The 17,136-nt window shown below is 40.9% G+C and overlaps 2 protein-coding genes across 17 annotated transcripts in view; one reads left to right on the plus strand and one right to left on the minus strand.

Moving 5' to 3' along the window:
- The window catches only part of CRYBG3 (crystallin beta-gamma domain containing 3), a 133,404-nt gene extending 122,930 nt beyond the window's left edge, over positions 1-10,474 (plus strand). For 3 of the 4 annotated variants that reach the window (XM_089330687.1, XM_089330688.1, XM_051859382.3), the window contains 4 exons: positions 82-205; positions 6,606-6,764; positions 7,831-7,990; positions 8,783-10,474. In XM_089330687.1, coding sequence (XP_089186813.1) covers positions 82-205; positions 6,606-6,764; positions 7,831-7,990; positions 8,783-8,871 — 532 coding nt within the window. In that variant the 3' untranslated portion in view covers positions 8,872-10,474. The remainder of the gene's footprint in view (positions 1-81; positions 206-6,605; positions 6,765-7,830; positions 7,991-8,782) is intronic. The other variant, XM_070071942.2, reaches the window with a different exon arrangement.
- The window catches only part of RIOX2 (ribosomal oxygenase 2), a 28,333-nt gene continuing 21,596 nt past the window's right edge, over positions 10,400-17,136 (minus strand). For 4 of the 13 annotated variants that reach the window (XR_016232401.1, XM_008267074.4, XM_070071946.2 and 1 more), the window contains exons 6-10: positions 16,886-16,988; positions 16,535-16,706; positions 12,708-12,805; positions 11,332-11,421; positions 10,400-10,932 (exon numbers count right to left, since the gene is read on the minus strand). Coding sequence is in view for 7 of the 13 variants with exons in the window: in XM_008267074.4 (XP_008265296.3) it covers positions 10,774-10,932; positions 11,332-11,421; positions 12,708-12,805; positions 16,535-16,706; positions 16,886-16,988 (622 nt within the window). In the remaining 6 variants the exon portion in view is untranslated. The remainder of the gene's footprint in view (positions 10,933-11,331; positions 11,422-12,707; positions 12,806-16,534; positions 16,707-16,885; positions 16,989-17,136) is intronic. The other 9 variants (XR_016232402.1, XM_008267076.4, XR_016232400.1 and 6 more) reach the window with 5 other exon arrangements.

The raw sequence follows: 17,136 nt of genomic DNA on the forward strand, positions 1-17,136 counted from the left end.
GGTATGATAGCAGGTATCTTTGATAAGAGAATGCTTTTGTGTTTTGAAGTACCTCACTTTTTTTTTCCTGCTCTCTTATAGATGGATAGCTTATGAAGGATCCAATTTCTTAGGGAGACAAATACTACTTGAGTCTAATGAGATCCCAAACTGGACAGTGTACAGTGGGTGGAAAACAATTGGTTCCCTGCGTCCTATGAAACAGGTAAGGAAAGACTTGTAAGATCCAAAATACCTGAATTTTCTGGTAGAAATGTCATAAACCACAGCGTCTGAAATGGTAACCTTTAACTTAGTTTGCCATTTATATAGCAGGAAGAACATATTGTGTTGGAGGAATCTTGCAGATTTTCTCCAGTTCATAAAACTGCATCTAAATCAACACTGGATTTTAGGTTTAAGTCCCAAGTATTACTGGCCATGCTCCCTTCCTTTCGAAAAATAAGGAATCGTAAGCTCTAGCAAACAATGGGGACAGGAATGAACTTTGATGCTACTCTAGTTTTACTTTTTAAGTATCTGGAATTTTTTTTTCCTTACTTACATAATACTCAGGATGGATTCTGGCAATTTAATTAAAATAGTATGTACTGCACACCTACTGCTTGTCAGTCTTCTGTTCCAGCTTCCCACAGCACGCAGTGTGGCCTGTGGGATCTGCCTTCCTGCTGCTTCTCCAGCCTCATCTCTCTCAGCCCTCTCCCACCCACATAGATGTGCCACATGCAGCACATGTAGCTTTCCCACTCAGGCTCTTACCATAGGCTGTGCCTGCTGCCTGGAACACACTTCCCTCACTGTTGGCCTGTGAGCTCTTCCTCATCTCTGAATTCAGTGCAAGCCTCCTCCTGGATGCCTCCCTCGCCCTGTCTTTATATCCTGAAAGACATGGTTCTTTTCCTAGGAGATACCCATAAAAAGACACCTGGGCTCACTGTACTGAAAACCTCATGAAGGTACAGACCATACATATATTTTGCTTATTGCTGCACACTGAGTGCCTGACACAATGTCTCACACATTGTAGATATTCAGGGATTATTTACTAAATGAAGAAATGAATGTATAACTGGATGAATAAATATTTGATATTATACAAAGCATATGATGATATACATAATTTCTACCCTTTTTCCATTCATCTTTTTTTAAAACTTTTATTTAATAAATATAAATATGCAATGTACAGCTTTTGGATTACAGTAGCCTTTTCCCTCCCATAACTTCCCTCCCACCCACAACCCTCCCATCTCCTGCTCCCTCTCCCATCCCATTCACATCAAGATTCATTTTCAATTATCTTTATATACAGAAGATCAATTTAGTATATATTAAGTAAAGATTTCAACAGTTTGCACCCACACAGAAACACAAAGTATAAAGTACTGTTTGAGTACTAGTTATAGCATTAATTCACCTAGTATAACACATGAAGGACAGAGATCCTACATGGGGAATAAGTGCACAGTGACTCCTGTTGTTGATTTAACAATTTGACACTCTTGTTTATGGCGTCAGTAATCACCCTAGGCTCTTGTCATGAGTTGCCAAGGCTGTGGAAGCCTTTTGAATTCGCTGACTCCAATCTTATCTAGACAAGGCCATAGTCAAAGTGGAAGTTCTCTCCTCCCTTCAGAGAAAGGTACCTCCTTCTTTGATGGCCCATTCTTTCCGCTGGGATCTCACTCTCAGAGATCTCTCTGTAGGTCTGTCTGTCGTCTTCTTTCTCTCTCTCTCCTCTCTCCTTTTTTTTTTTTTTTTTTTTTTTTTTTTTACCACAGTGCTTGGCTTTCCATGCCTGAAATACTCTCATGGGTTTTTTAGCTGGATCTGAATGCCTCAAGGGCTGGTTCTGATTTCTACCTTACTGAGCTTAAATTTTTATTGGGTGAAACACATCCAATTCACAGTGAGTGTTTGGCACAATAATTAAGATGTTGCTTGGGGCCGGCGCCGCGGCTCACTAGGCTAATCCTCCGCCTAGCGGCGCCGGCACACCGGGTTCTAGTCCCGGTCAGGGCACCGGATTCTGTCCCGGTTGCCCCTCTTCCAGGCCAGCCCTCTGCTGTGGCCAGGGAGTGCAGTGGAGGATGGCCCAGGTGCTTGGGCCCTGCACCCCATGGGAGACCAGGAAAAGCTCCTGGCTCCTGGCTCCTGCCATCAGATCAGCGCGGTGCGCCGGCTGCAGCGGCGGCCATTGGAGGGTGAACCAACGGCAAAGGAAGACCTTTCTCTCTGTCTCTCTCTCTCACTGTCCACTCTGCCTGTCAAAAAAAAAAAAACAAAACAAAGATGTTGCTTGGGATACCTGCCATCTTTTATCAGCTTGACTGGGCTGGAGTCCTGGCTCTGCTTACTAATCCAGCTTCCTGCTAATGCACACCCTGGGAGGCAGAAGTTGACGGCTCAAGGACTTGGGTCCCTGCCACCAACATGGGAGACCCATATTGAGATCTGGGCTCTGGGCTTCAGCCTGGCCCAGCACTAGCTGCTGCAGGCACTGAAGGAGTAAATGAGAGGATGGAAGATCCTCTGTCTTGCAAGTAAAATGAAAATAAAGTGTAAAACATATCCAAAGTAGTAAAATTAAAAAAAAAAAAAAAAGTGATATGTAAGCATCAAAAACCACAGGCAGGGCTTGGTTCAGAGAGGGGAAGTCTCATTGTGTTTGGCAGTGGGAAGAGTTTATAGAGGGTAGAAAGCTCAAGTGAGGTCCTTGGGTGTGAGGTCCAGTGGATTTGCTGTTTCTACCTCCTTTTAGAAACACTTTCTCACTGGATTTGGACTGTAGTCCTTTGAAGTACGAATTATCCCCATTTTTCTAGTTGGAAAAATAAGGCTAGGAGGTAAAGCACATTTGAGGAAGTTGTATCTAAGTGAGTGTTTGAACCTGAATGTGTTAGTTTCTAAAAATCTTTGTATATAAAGCACCCACACTCTTCTTCCCTCTAAAATAAGGTCAGCCTTGAGAGTCCCACAATGTATTCCAGGCGCTGAGCTAAGTGTAGCCCGGGGGATGTAGGTGCTGAGGCTCAGAGGTGCTGACTTCACAGAACGTTAAACAGTAGCCAGAAACTTTTAACCTAACTTGTCTTCTCATCCCTGTCATACGAACACACACACACACACACACACACACACGACCTAGCTCATTGCCACAACTCTTGGCCTACGCTGGCTGTGCTGCTTGTAAGCAGTGTGACCTTGGTGAATCACTTCATTTCTTGGCATCTTGGATTTCTCTTTGGTAAAACCATGATCACACTGCGTCCGTCTCATTGTGAGGCTTAAGTAAAATAGTGGATGTCCAGTTTCTGCTGTAACAACTGACTCATTTTCCTGTGGTGATAACATTTATTTTGAAAGTGTTATTTACAGTGCCACTTGGGAGAACCAGAGGCACTCTTCTGAGGGTTACTAAATCCTTAGTGTCATTCTTGGGCATGGGATCGCATGACCTCTGCATGTTGCTTTTTCCTCCCTTGTAATCAATCATGTGGGATGATGGATAATTCTACTGGAAAGCCATAGGAAAAAGCAAGGTGTAAAAACAGGAATTCCGTTTATTTCTTACTAACTACATAATAATGCAAATCCTATTCTGTTAAAAACTTTGTAGCCAAGCTTAACACTGACAGTATTTTCCTCAATTTTGAATGGTGTTTCCTTCCCTAGGGAAGGATGTTCCTTTCCACTGGTCAGGATCCTCAGACAAAGGATAACTTATGTACTGTCTAATTTTACATGGAAGTTTTTTGACAATGAAAATGATCCTTCAAGATTGATTTATTTGAAAGACAGAGATAGAGACAGAGTAAGAGAGATTTTTCCATTTACTGGTTCATTCCCCAAATGTCTATAAGTAAGCCTGGGCTGGGCCAGGCCAGAGCCAGAAATTCCATCTGGGTTTCCTATGTGGGTTGCAGGGACACAAGTAGTTGGGATGTCATATGCTGCCTTCCCAGGTGCATAGCAAACTGGACAGGAAATGAGTAGCCAAGACAAACTGGACTTCAATATGGGATGCAGGTGTCCCAGTGCATTGTGCCACAGTACCTGCCCCTAAAAATATGATTACATTGTGCCTTAATTTAGGAACCACATGATTCCTACTCTGATTAAACATCTACCCTGATTAAACATTTAAGTGTAAAATATGTCAGTAGATTTCACTGTTGACTATTTAGGCCACAGCTTTGAAACTCAGCAAAGGAATTTTGGCTTTCTAAAATGGTAGCTGGTAGATCACATTTAGGGTACTAGTATTACTTTAGCTCATATTATTTAGAAAATCAGAGATGATTAAAATGTGATCCTCTGTCAGGTTGGGGATTTGGAAATCACCAAGGTACTTACACCACCTATCAGTGTTTTCCCATATAACAACAAGGGAGTCAGACTACCAATGTGTAACAAGGGTAATTAATTAGCACCTTGTTTGAGTTAATTGATTACAACTCTGATGTTTGGTCCTAAAGTAATTGGAATCCTGTCGTCTGTGAAGGGCATACCTGTTTTTTTACATGTACAAAGTAGTGAAAATATAATAAAGACATACTTAAGCTTCAAGAATTAATAATGGTTATAAGACCAAGTCGAGTTACAGAAATTTAAGCACGTTATGAATGTGGAAGGTGTTTAGAAGCATTTAAAACATTCTGCTAAATCTTGTTCACCTGCTTTCAATGACCAGTTTGCCCTTCTTTTTGCTTAGGTGCTCAGAATATTTAGTCCTTAGGAAAGCTAAACAATCCAGCAATTTACCAAAATTCATCAGACCTCACATTGATCTAAACTGCAAAAGCAGACTATTCACTGGTGATCTTAACCATAATGCCAGGTTGAATTTACCTAAGCACTTCCTTTTCTGAGTCAAAGTCTTAGTAACAGACCCTTTGTTTTTATTTAGCCCAGGTTCTCATTGGGAGCCCAGTACCCAACCAAAGGTAGGGATACTGGGTGTCCTGTGTTTTGCTTTATTAGGGCTGGAGGCCTACGTCATGGGCTAGAAAATGGGTTCTGTTGAACTTTAGTTATGTGCCCTGCTCTTTAACTGCCTTATACTGCCATCTTTGAGACTAGTTTCTTATTCTAGCATAGGCCTTGGAACATTCTGGTTAAGAGGAAGGGTTTTATTATAGGCAGATCTGGCTTCCTCCATTCATTGTTAACCTTATTTGTAAAACTAGGGTCATAATTACATATTTTTTTAAGATTTATGTATTTTACTTGAAAGTCAAGAGTTACAGAGAGAATAGAGAGTTCCTCTGTCTGCTGTTTCACTCCCCAAATGGTGACAAAAGCTGGCAAAGCCGAAGCCAGGAGCTTTCTCCAGGTCTCCCATGTGGGTAGCAGAGTCCCAAGCACTTGAGCCATCTTCAGGTGCTTTTCCCAGGTCATTAGCAGGGAGCTGGGTGGGAAGTGGAGCAGCCTGGATTCGAACTGGTGCCCTTACGGGATGCCGTGTGGTATCACAGGTAGCAACTTTATTCTCTATGCCACAACACCAGCCTGTTATACTAAAAGGGTTGTTCTGGTTATTTATTCTGACAAGTAACAGCGGCACAGAAAGCTTTTATCTTACTGATTTACATATACTAAAGTAGTCATAATTATTAGCTTATTATCCTTAGACACAAGTTCCAGATTAAATATTTTAAAAATTCCTGAACATACTCTAGGATAAGGGACAACGTCCTTGGTTACCCAATTTTTTAAAATTGGCATGATTAAACATAGTCTTGTCCCTAAAAGAAACATGAAGATTTATGTAAACAAGGGTTGTCTCTGGGGGCCTGGCATTGTGGCTAAAGCCACTGCCTTTGACACTGGCATCCCATATGGGCACCTGTTTTGAGTTCTGGCTGCTCCAGTTCTGATCCAGCTCCCTGCTGGTGACCTGGGAAAGCAGCAGCAAATGGCCCAAGTCCTTAGGCCTCTGCACCAATGTGGGAGACCAAAGAGGCTCCTGGTCTTGGACTGGTCCATCTCTGGCAGTTGTGGTCACCTGGGGAGTGAACCAGAGGATGGAAGATCTCTCTCACTCTCTGTCTCCTTCTCTCTGTGTAAACTCTGCCTTTCAAATAAATGAACAAATCTTTAAAAAGTTGTCATTGCTACTGAATCTCTCAGCTGTCTTGGTTTTTCAGGATCCTCCACAGCAGTATTGTGACAATTAACATAGCTCAAGGCAGTATTCCTGATTACTGTACTCGTCTTTCTTGAACTCTAAGACCTTTGCAGGTATTTATTCCACACCCCTACTGTCCTGTGCCAGGCTGAGACACTTGAGGCACTCATCAAGTCCCTAAGTTCTCATCAGCTGGCCGTCTGCCACTTATAATTCTAGTGGATGCAATTATTGCTTTTGACCAAAAATACTTTCACTGGGGACTTTTCAGAAAGTGTAATAGAGATTGTACAATTTAAGTGTTTTGCTCAATAGTCTCAAGAATTTATCAGTAAAATTATTCTTTGTATTTGTGACAGGGAATAACAGTGAATGAAATACAAATAAGCTGGTAACCTCTCAGCTTTCCTTCTTTGTAAAGACTGATTTGCAGATTCAAAAAGTTATTTCTAAATGGCTGTTTCTTCCAACACAGCCTGCTGTATACATCAGAATAAAGAACCGAGCCCAGGATGAGTATCTAACAGTCACTGGAAATATAACTGACCCGAGGGCAACTTCCGTGTGCATTTCCCCCTACAGTGGAAAGAACACTCAGATCTGGCACTACTGTCGAGGACTCTTTAAATCCAAGGTAAATAACCCCTCGGATGAGTACCCCATTTTTTTTGGTCCTTGATTTCCTTTTGGAAACTAGAATCTTGCCAAGTCAACCAGCCTGATAAAATAATGCAGCTTCCTAAAAACAGTTCGTTGTATAATTGTAACAAAACTGATATGTATTATAAAATTGAATTGAGTGGTTTTTGACCTAGAAAATTCAGCATTAGTGAAAACATAGAATAAATGTCCTCTGTTTCTGAGAAACATCTATACTTTTTGCTGTGAACTGTCATGGCTATCAAAAGCCCTTGGTTAAAATTTATGGCAGGTATCATTTACTACACGAAAATGATTTTAAAACCAATTATGTAGCCCGGCATTGCGGCTCACTAGGCTAATCCTCCACCTTGCGGCGCCGGCACAAGACTTTGGATCTGATTGCACGGTATGCTTTTTTGAGACATTCCTTATTTGATGGCTCAAATAAAATCAACTAGGTGATTATAAACATGTTGAAACCTTTCCATTTGCAAAATACACAATGAGGTAGAAGAAAGAAGCTGTTATTGGAATGTCTTTTGAAAAGTAGAAATTAAATTCTATGACTCCTCTGTTACGTTTGATGCCATAGAGCACTAGTTTAAAAACACTTAAAACTGCATTTTATTGTTTATCACCCATGGATTTTCTACTTCTCATGCTTCAAATATGAAAAGCAAAAATTTAGACGAAATTATTGTCTGGATATCTTTAGCACATCGCCCTGTGTTTATATAAGAAAACCAAGCTCAGTGTAATAAATTTTAAATAGGGATTTAACATTTAATTTCAATTCAGCAAGCCTTTATTGAATAACTACTGTCAAATGCAGTCATCCTTTTAAAAACAAGTACTTCTATTTCAGGGTTACTTGTTTCACCTCCCCTGAGCCATAAGGAAGACTCAAAAGGTGGTTTGCTGGAATTATTATATATAGTATTTTTTGGGTGAGACACAGCCCCTTAATGTCTGTGATTTGTTCACCTGAAAGAAAAGGGACCCAATCCAATTTGTTCTAGCAAACAAGGTACTGACAGTTTATTTCTGAACCCTTTCAGGCCAGTGATACATGTCTCGATGTGATTGGTGGCCGGGACATACCTGGAGCTAGGGTAGCCCTATGGACTGAACATGGGCAGTTGAGGCAGAAGTGGAGACTAAATAAAAATGGAACCATCAGCTCTTACCTCAGTGATCAACTTGTCCTTGATGTCAAAGGTGGGTCATGGATAACACCCAGTGCTGTTTATTTCCTGAATATCAGTTTAAGTTCCAAACCTCTTCCTCCTCCTAGGTAAAAGACCATCTCATGTATTAGAGAAGAAAATCATAGTCATTTTATAGTATGCTTGGAAATTGTTAGGATATGCAGTTCTGCAAACAGCTATTTGGATCAAGCAAAAAAAAAAAACTTAGGTGTAGGTTTTTGTTCATTGGTGCAGTTGTAAAGTTTTCCTTTGCTACATGGGCTCTGAGAAACTTTGACACCTGAAGCATCCTAAACCAAAGAATAAATGTCCTCTGTTTCTGAGAAACATCTAAACTTTTTGCTGTGAACTCTCACAGCTATCAAAAGCCCTCAGTTAAAATTTATGGCAGGTATCAATTAAACTTGCTTGTGAATGCAACAAAGACAAGGCCAATATTATCCATGGCTATTGCTTTAATTGGTTTAGTCACAGCCACTGTTGGTGTAGGAAAAAAAATCACAGTACCTGACATTCAGCCAAAGTTCTGTCAAAGCACTTTGTTCCAAAGAATCACATTGTTAGGGATCAATGCTTATATGATCATGTATTATACCTTTTAATTTTTCAATTTGAGTCATAAGGTCCAATAGGAGGTGAGTAATGGCTAAGTCTGTTGGAACTCAGTTTCCCATCTCAGACTGCTTGTTTGTGTAGGACCAATTAATCTACACAGTGGGCTGAGCAAAAGCTTGTGAAAACTGTGAACTTGCTCAGCAGCTGCATGAACAAATAACCTTTTCTCTTGGAATTTCTGTTGTAGTAGGAAATTATTGTGACAAGACTCATGTCATTGTAAACCAGCCCCTGGAGGGAGAAACAACACAGCAGTGGGACATTGAAATATTGTGAGAATCAACACCATCCCTAGAAGGAGCAAAGGAAGAAGGAACCGCACATCCTTTGCCTTGCGCATGTGTGAAGGAAGCTGCTGTCAGCACATTCCTGTTGGGATCACTGAGCGGAATGAACTCTCTCCAGGTTCCATCCAAGACTGTTGCTCTTAACCATGGAAAAGCTCAAAATATCCTTGCCAGTCACTCAGTGTTCCTGTGAAGGAAATGTTACTATTTCTGGGAAAAATTCTCTCTTCCTGACTGATCTACAGTTGTGGTGAGCAAAGTTCCTGAAATCTCTCTTTTCCCCCCAGTCCACCAAACATGAATCCCTGCTAGCTGATTACAGGATACTGGTTCTGTCACCTGGGCTAGTTATTAACGTCCTACTACATGCTTGTATGAGTATAAGGAACAGGGAAACTAATTCCTGTGAGTCATACTTTTGCAAAAAGATGAGTAATTTTAGCACTATCTGCAGATTTATTTACTAAGCCTTCCTGTTAAGCTGCTGCATTAAACCCTGAAGTTTCTATGAGGCTTTTCTGATTGAAGCACCTCATGAATATTTATACTTGTAACTGCTCCTAGGGGAGGGACCTAGTTTTGTCAGGAAAAAGGCCCATGTATTGGAGTGTTTTCTGTGGTCATTGTTTCCTTAGCCCTTCTAGCTAAAAAAAGTACAGAGAACCTATGGCCAACCTTGCACTCTAACAGTGGTTACCGCCCTATTACTGTCTGAGCCCTAGATTTTGCCTGATCTGCCCTCAAGCAGAAGTGCCAGTCAACAATTTTCTTTGCCTGAAGTAAAGGGAAATTTCAAATTAAAACAAAGTAGCATTTGATTAATTTTTAAGTAAAGGTGGAGTTGGTTTCTTAACTAAAGGACAGAAAACTTAGTTTTACAATCCCATTTGAAATACCTTTCATTTAAGCAAAATCAGGTAAGAAATCATCTTTGACTTGGTTTCCATTAATCACCACCACTTGTACCGTCACAATTCCCACACATTCTTCCTTTCTGAGTTAAACTTACATTGAGCCAGCAGTTCATTCTCTCCTACCTTTTGACAAAAAGCAGAAAAATGCTCTATTTTTATATAGAAAGAATAAACTCTGTGATGGTTTTTTCTAAAATAACAACTTATATGCACTTTAGAATGTAAAATAACAGTGAATGGTTAGAGACCCATTATTTTGAGTATTTTTATAGACTTGGTCTTTCCATGTAAATACTGGGTTTTTCCCTTAAATCTCAGGCTTTTCTCTTGTCATCTGTTAAGCAGCATCTGTAAAAGTCCCTTTCCCACAGATGTTGAGTGCCTCTCAATGGTGTGGCAGTATTATTTAATAAATCTTAGGTTATAGAGATAACTTTAACTGGTGAACATGTGTATAGACAAAGGTATGATAATTTCACTGTAAAAAACCAAGTTATGAATCTTTCTTCTTTGTGTTAATTGTTTAAAATTTTCCTAGAGCTAAGGAGGCTCTTTAAAGAAGTTGTTTCTTCCAAAGAACAAAGACAAGCCAGCATAAGGACGTTTAATTCTAAATGATACATTTATTGGAGTTGTGCCTTTTGTACCACACTGGATTAAATAAACTTGTTAAAAGTATGGTTTTTTCACTTTGAGGAATATTAATTTGCTGTTCTTTCTTTCCTGTGCCCCTGTTAGCACATGGTAACAGGTGGGTCTCAAGTTCATAGAAACATAGGTAAGGAAAGTTAAATTCATGGTTTCAACTCTTAAAATGTATCCTGTGAATAATTATAGATCTCAGTTTTTTCCAACCAAGTGCCCTCATGACCATTCCTTCTACCTATTCTATTAAAACAACAGTAGCTACAAAACTATCAAGTCTTTACTTTTTCTTTAGAATGTACATATAAACAGAATTGGATTGTATAAAGGCGCTAGACTACTTGGATTAAACATTCGGTCCAGAGGGATAAGACCAGGCTTTCCTTTTCCTCATCTGTAGTAAGTTTCAGGTCCTTGACTGAAATAGCTGAAGTGTTCCAGATTTGCTTCAGTGCCTCCATATGTGACAAAGGAAAGCGAAGTCCATGAGACTGCAAAAGGAACAATTAGGCAATTAAGTGGCACTGCCATTTAAACTTCCCCAATTCTTAATAGATTGATACCTTTCCTAATTATGAAATTTGTTTCAGGTAAGCGATTTGCAAACTCCCATATGAAAGCTTAGATTTCATAAGAACCATTCTCCTTTATGTAGTAAGTGACAGAGGTCTTCTGAAATGCCTCACATTTATTATAGTATAGCTTTCCTGTGAGGCCATAGGTCCCAGTTACTATTTTAAAACTTGGGGTGTGTGGATCACAGCCCTGTCAATCATGTGAATAGTAAGTCTATTTATCAGCCACAAAAAGCAAACCTTTAAATAAAATGTTTCTTCTCAGTCACCACCCAGAGCACACAGCAAAGCCACTTGTGTTTAGCTGTAACAAACCTCTGTTTCCTCCTCACTTCCCATCATGTGTGTGTCTCTCTTATTCTTTAAGGAATGATAGATGTAAATCATCTTTTCTTGAGCTTCATCCTTTAAAAAAAAAAAAGTATTAGAGTTTTCCAAAAGGTCACCAGCAACTGAATACTGTAAACAATCTTTTGGGCAAAAAGTTAAGTTCTACGTATAAATGAGGATACTTTTTGAAAATTTTATGAGAATTAAATGTTTCTATTTTGGAGCAAAAAATTTTCAAGCCCAAACATCAAAGGAACTTTGGAAAATCTTAGTTTTTTTCATACCAAAATACACCTAATTCCATTTTCCTATGAACTGCTACTTCTACATAGCAATTAATGGGTGCCCTACATCTATCCGTTAGAGCATCTTCAGAAACTAGATTTAATTGAAAAAGTAACAATTTAATCATGAAACACTCCTTTTCATCATACGCATCAAAATGATCTTGATATCCCTAGTATAATTTGACAATTTTCTTAAACAATACCAGCTGTGTGATCTCTAAAAAAAAATTGTTTCAGTTACAGTAGTCTCTCAAATAGTTTTAACTTCCCTCTCCTTACCCACCCTCCTGACCTGCAGTTCCACTTATCATATCTTCCAGAACCTTTAGTCATTCCTTTAGATAATTTGGTCTGACGATGTCTCAGACTAATTGATTATCTGAATAACAAGGATTTTTTTTTTTTAATAAAACATGGGAGTGTGTATTTGTGAGGTTTTATATGTATTATACACCAGGTATGGCCCTGAAGGCTAGAACATTGGTTAGGGAAGAGAGACACATAAGCGATCATTCTCAGCATTATCTCCAAAGAGAGTATGAGAGCAGAGTGAAGCGATGGGCTATGAGATAATTCCAAAAACCCACAGGATTGTACTCAAGAACTTCTACTAAAATATAAACATAGAGACTAACCCAGATCAGAGGAATCCCCAGAATTTAAAATTTTAAAACTTCACAGTTGATTCTATGATAGCCAATCAGTTTTTGGAACTGCTGGGCCAAGTGGCAAGATCATAGAATATAGATTTTTGTTAACCACATATATTTGATCTGTGCAGAGGACTCATGAACAGGGCCTGTAGCAGGATGGGAAGCAAAGGACAGGCATTAATCACAAAAGGAGAATGAAGGAGGGTTCAGTGGGGATGAGAAGGTTTCAAAAGGCCAACAGGCAGGAAAAGTCAGAATCGACACAGTGAGATTTGGGTATTTTTTGGGGTGACATGATGGCATTAACCTGTGAACACACATGGATTCCTGAAGGAGAAGAGCAGGAATCTCTGGCTAATCTGACAACCCATGGCTTGTGATGCAAATTCCCTGAGGGGAAACTTCCTCTGTGGATACTCACGGACTGGTCCTGATCTGGCCCTACTGTGAGGATGATGTGGTCTCTAAACTGCAGGCTCACTGTGCTGTCCAGTCGTGGTAACTCTCCACCTATAAAACCTCAAGGAAAAACCCAGCCTTCAGAAAAGGAAACCAGCAGCTTCAAATATGCTAGAAAGGGCCACTATTCAAGAAATGACAAATTGACTGCAAATTTGCCAGTGAATCCAAACAGCGCCCTCCCCAACACAAGTATTCACAAAGCCCAATTTGGTGTATTAACAAATACAGGTTATATCCTAGAGCTCATTCTTAGAGTGAAGGCAGACACACAATTTGCAAAAATAAAGTTATTTATGACACCGATTTAGTGTGCTTATTAAGACCACTGAAACCAGATAGTGATCACAAAAAGCAGGCCATGGTACCTTCTGCACAAAACACTCCTCCAGTTTCTGTCTTCTACACATTTTTTATTCCACATGTGCACTATGGAAGGGCCACCTGAGTTCAGACTGTACCACCCCACCAACTACCAGTTGTGTGACCATGGTAAATTATTCAGCATATGTAGGTCGCATCATCCAATAAGCTCACAGGTAAGAATCTACTATTTTCTAAATGGGATTTAACAGAGAAAAAGCAGCCACTGAAAACAGATTAACTGTACAGGGTCATGAGGATGGAGAAAGAGGCTAGAAGGATCATAACTTTACTGAATATACAGGGTCTTCTAAAAAGTTCATGGAAAAGGTGTATTGTTGGGGCTGGCACTGTGGCGCAGTGGGGTAAAGCCCTGGCCTGAAGCACCAGCATCCCATTTGGGCACCGATTCTAGTCTCAGCTGTTCCCCTTTTGATCCAGCTCTCTGTGATGGTCTGGGATAGCAATGGAAGATGGCCCAAGTCCTTGGGCTCCTGCACCCATGTGGGAGACCCAGAAGAAGCTCCTGGCTCCTGGCAGCTCCGACCGTTGCGACCATCTGGGGAGTGAACCAGCAGATGGAAGACCTCTCTGTCTCTCTCTCTCTCTATAACTCTTTCAAATAAATAAAATCTTAAAAAAAAAAGTGTATTGTGAAGAAAACCATGGATGGGTTTTAAGAAATTTTGCACCAAAACATTTTTATCATTCCATGTTTCTGCAAAGTTTAAAACACAAATTTACTGATTTGAAAGGCAAAGAATAGTATCTCCCATCCACTGGTTCACTTCTCAGATGCAACAGTGGAAGCTGGCTTAGGCCAAAGCCATGTGCCAAGAACTCGATCCAGATTTTCCAGTGGATGGCAGGGACCCAACCATGAGCTACCATCTACTGCCTCTCAGCAGGAACCTGGAATTGAGAACAGAGCTGGGACTTAAACTTAGGCCCCTGAATATGGACACAGGCTTGCCATTATGCCAAATGCCCACCTTAAAAACTTTTTGAAGTCCCTCATATAATAGTTAAGACAAGGAAAGCGTCAGATAATACGTTCTGGGGCATAAGCTGGTACTTGGCAAACTCTGCTGGTGAAACATTTGCTATTTTGAACATGTCCCATTAAAACTTCCAGGAGTGAGCATTTGGCACAGCACCTAAAACACCAAGACTCATCTTGCCTGCCTGGGTTAAGTTCTGGCTCCATTTCTGATTCCAGGTTCCTGCTAATGCACACCTTGGGAGGCAGCAGTGATGGTTCAAGTACTTGAGTTCCTGTTGTCCACATGGGAGACCTGGATTGATTCTGGGTTCCTGACTTCAGCATGCCCTTTTCACAGCTATTGCAGCCATTTGGGGAGTAAAACAATAGATGGAAGACCTTTTTTGGTCTCTTTGCCTTTCAAACCAAATGAAAATAAAGTTGAAATAAAAATCTTCCTAAAAACTAATAAAAATATATACAGAATCAATCTTATAAGTGACCATATAGAGGCTGGTATTGTGGCACATCAGGTTAAGCCTTTGCTTGCAATCCTCCTCTCAGCTAATGTGCCTAGGAAAGCAGTGGAAGGTTGCCCACATGCCTGGGTCCCAGCCACCCACGTGAGAGACCTAGATAGAATTCTAGGCTACTGGCTTCAGCCTCGTGGGCTATTTGGGACTACATCTCTGTTACTCTGCCTTTTCAATAAAATAAATCTTATAAAAAGATGACCTTATTGATTTTTTATCAGGTGAGAATCTGAAATAGACAAACTTAAAATTATTCTTCTCACTCAGCCCTCCTGAGAAGGGAAAAAAGACAACCCAAGAGCTGGCCTGGTCTTACTGTTCTTGTGCTAAACACAGACAAGTGCACCAAATACCAACATCAGACAACTCTGTGACCATCTCAGACCAAGACAAAAAACACCACCATAAACACATTTCAATTCCAGCTAAAACAAGAACAGCACATAGTATGATTTAAATATGGTTTGCCCCCACCAAAACACATACTGAGGTTTGGCTTTCCATAGGGTGATTAGATCATTAAGAGGGAATGATTGGCTTTTGTATTCCTAGCCCATCACTGTGCTCCTTTCACATGCACACTCTTCCCGGCTCTGCACTTCACCATGATATGACACAGCATATGGCTCTCACCAGAAGCTGAGTACATGCTAGCTTGACTTCCCTCACCTCCACAACTGTACGCCAAAATAAGCCTCTTTCCTTTACAAATCACCCAACCTCAGATAATCGGTAATGGCAACAGAACATGACTAAAACACTGTCCACAATAACCACACATCCCCTTCCCTGGCTAACATGAATGAGTGCTACTTCCGTAACTTTAGCTTCAGACATTCCTCCTGCCTACAATCATAGAATTCCTTTTATTTTCTGATAGCATGGATCCAGAGCCAAGCTTCTGAACTCTCCAAAATTACCTAATCAAGCTCAACTCACATAAATCCTTTCTAATGCACTTTATTTTTTTTTTTTTACAGGCAGAGTGGACAGTGAGAGAGTGAGAAAGAGAGACAGAGAGAAAGGTCTTCCTTTGCCGTTGGTTCACCCTCCAATGGCCGGCGCACCGCGCTGATCCGATGGCAGGAGCCAGGTACTTCTCCTGGTCTCCCATGGGGTGCAGGGCCCAAGCACTTGGACCATCCTCCACTGCACTCCCTGGCCACAGCAGAGAGCTGGCCTGGAAGAGGGGCAACCAGGACAGAATCCGGCGCCCCGACTGGGACTAGAACCCGGTGTGCCGGCGCCGCAAGGCGGAGGATTAGCCTAGTGAGCCGCGGCGCCGGCCTCTAATGCACTTTTACCATACTGCCCCACAGTTCCCAATGGTGTGCAGTCTTTTCTACTGCAACAAGTCAGTAAATGCAACTCTTGAGTTCAGGAATGTGTTCTTGGTGGTCTTTGCTACAGGACACTGACATCGTCCATCCAAGAGTGAATGATGTCATTTTATGTTATATTATGACAGCCTAAACCTGTCAAAATTAGCCACTGACTTGAAGATCAGTGATACCTTGGGCATTCTTGTATTTCATCTGCTGATGGCAACATTTTATCCATTCCTGCCTTAAATACAAGATTACTTCAATGTTCAAATTGTAAAACTTCCTAAAGATGAACACCAGAGTACTCAAAAGTACACATAATATTTCTCACCCCCCCCCAAAGACAGGAATCTTATATCTCATCATGCTGCGATACAGGTTTTTTGCAAATGACTTGGGAGATTCAAGATGCTACAGGCTGAAGCAACAAATCTAGTCCAACCACACAGGCTAAGAACACATGTAGGTCCACATTAATACTAATATATTTCAAACTTTGATCTGCTCAAAAAGGAGCCCACCCAGGAAGGCCTCGAATATCCCACATTTGCCCCTAACCACCTAGAAGGGAAACAGCAAGTTGCACCTGGTATTGTCGGCTCTGTTCCATCTCCTACATGGTACGGGGGTAGCCTATGCATAATAAAATCCTTCTTCATGTCTGATGAAAGCAGTTCTTTGGTGCCTTCCAGCCGCTCTGCAAGCATCCTTAGGAAACCACTTAATCTTCTGGTTGCAACAGTTGTGCTTTCTGCCTGCTAGAAACACAAAGAACTGTGCATTCAGGTCACAGTAACACACAGCACTGCGTTCATTATGGAAATCACAGGGCTCGGGAGGCCAGCACAAGAGACAAGTGTGGCTCATCTGGGAAGAAGGGTTGTAGGGTCCTGACGAGGTAGGGCTTCATTGCCACTGGCCTTTTATTCCTCCTTACCAGGAGAAGTTGCCGCGGTATGCCAGCCCGCAATGCCACATCTTCCTTTGCAGCATCAAACACAAGCCCCGAAATGGTGTCCAAAAGGAAATCTCCCCATGAACTAGATTACGCATGAAGGAAAAAAAAACAGCAGTGAATATACACACACACACACACACACACACACACATATATATATATATATAAACTACTCATCATTAATAAACACAGAAGCTACACACTGGTTTCTGATATCCCTGTCCAGGAAT

Source organism: Oryctolagus cuniculus, chromosome 4, assembly GCF_051225735.1.
Source record: "Oryctolagus cuniculus isolate XC-2025 breed Fujian yellow rabbit chromosome 4, ASM5122573v1, whole genome shotgun sequence".
Classification (NCBI taxonomy): domain Eukaryota; kingdom Metazoa; phylum Chordata; class Mammalia; order Lagomorpha; family Leporidae; genus Oryctolagus; species Oryctolagus cuniculus.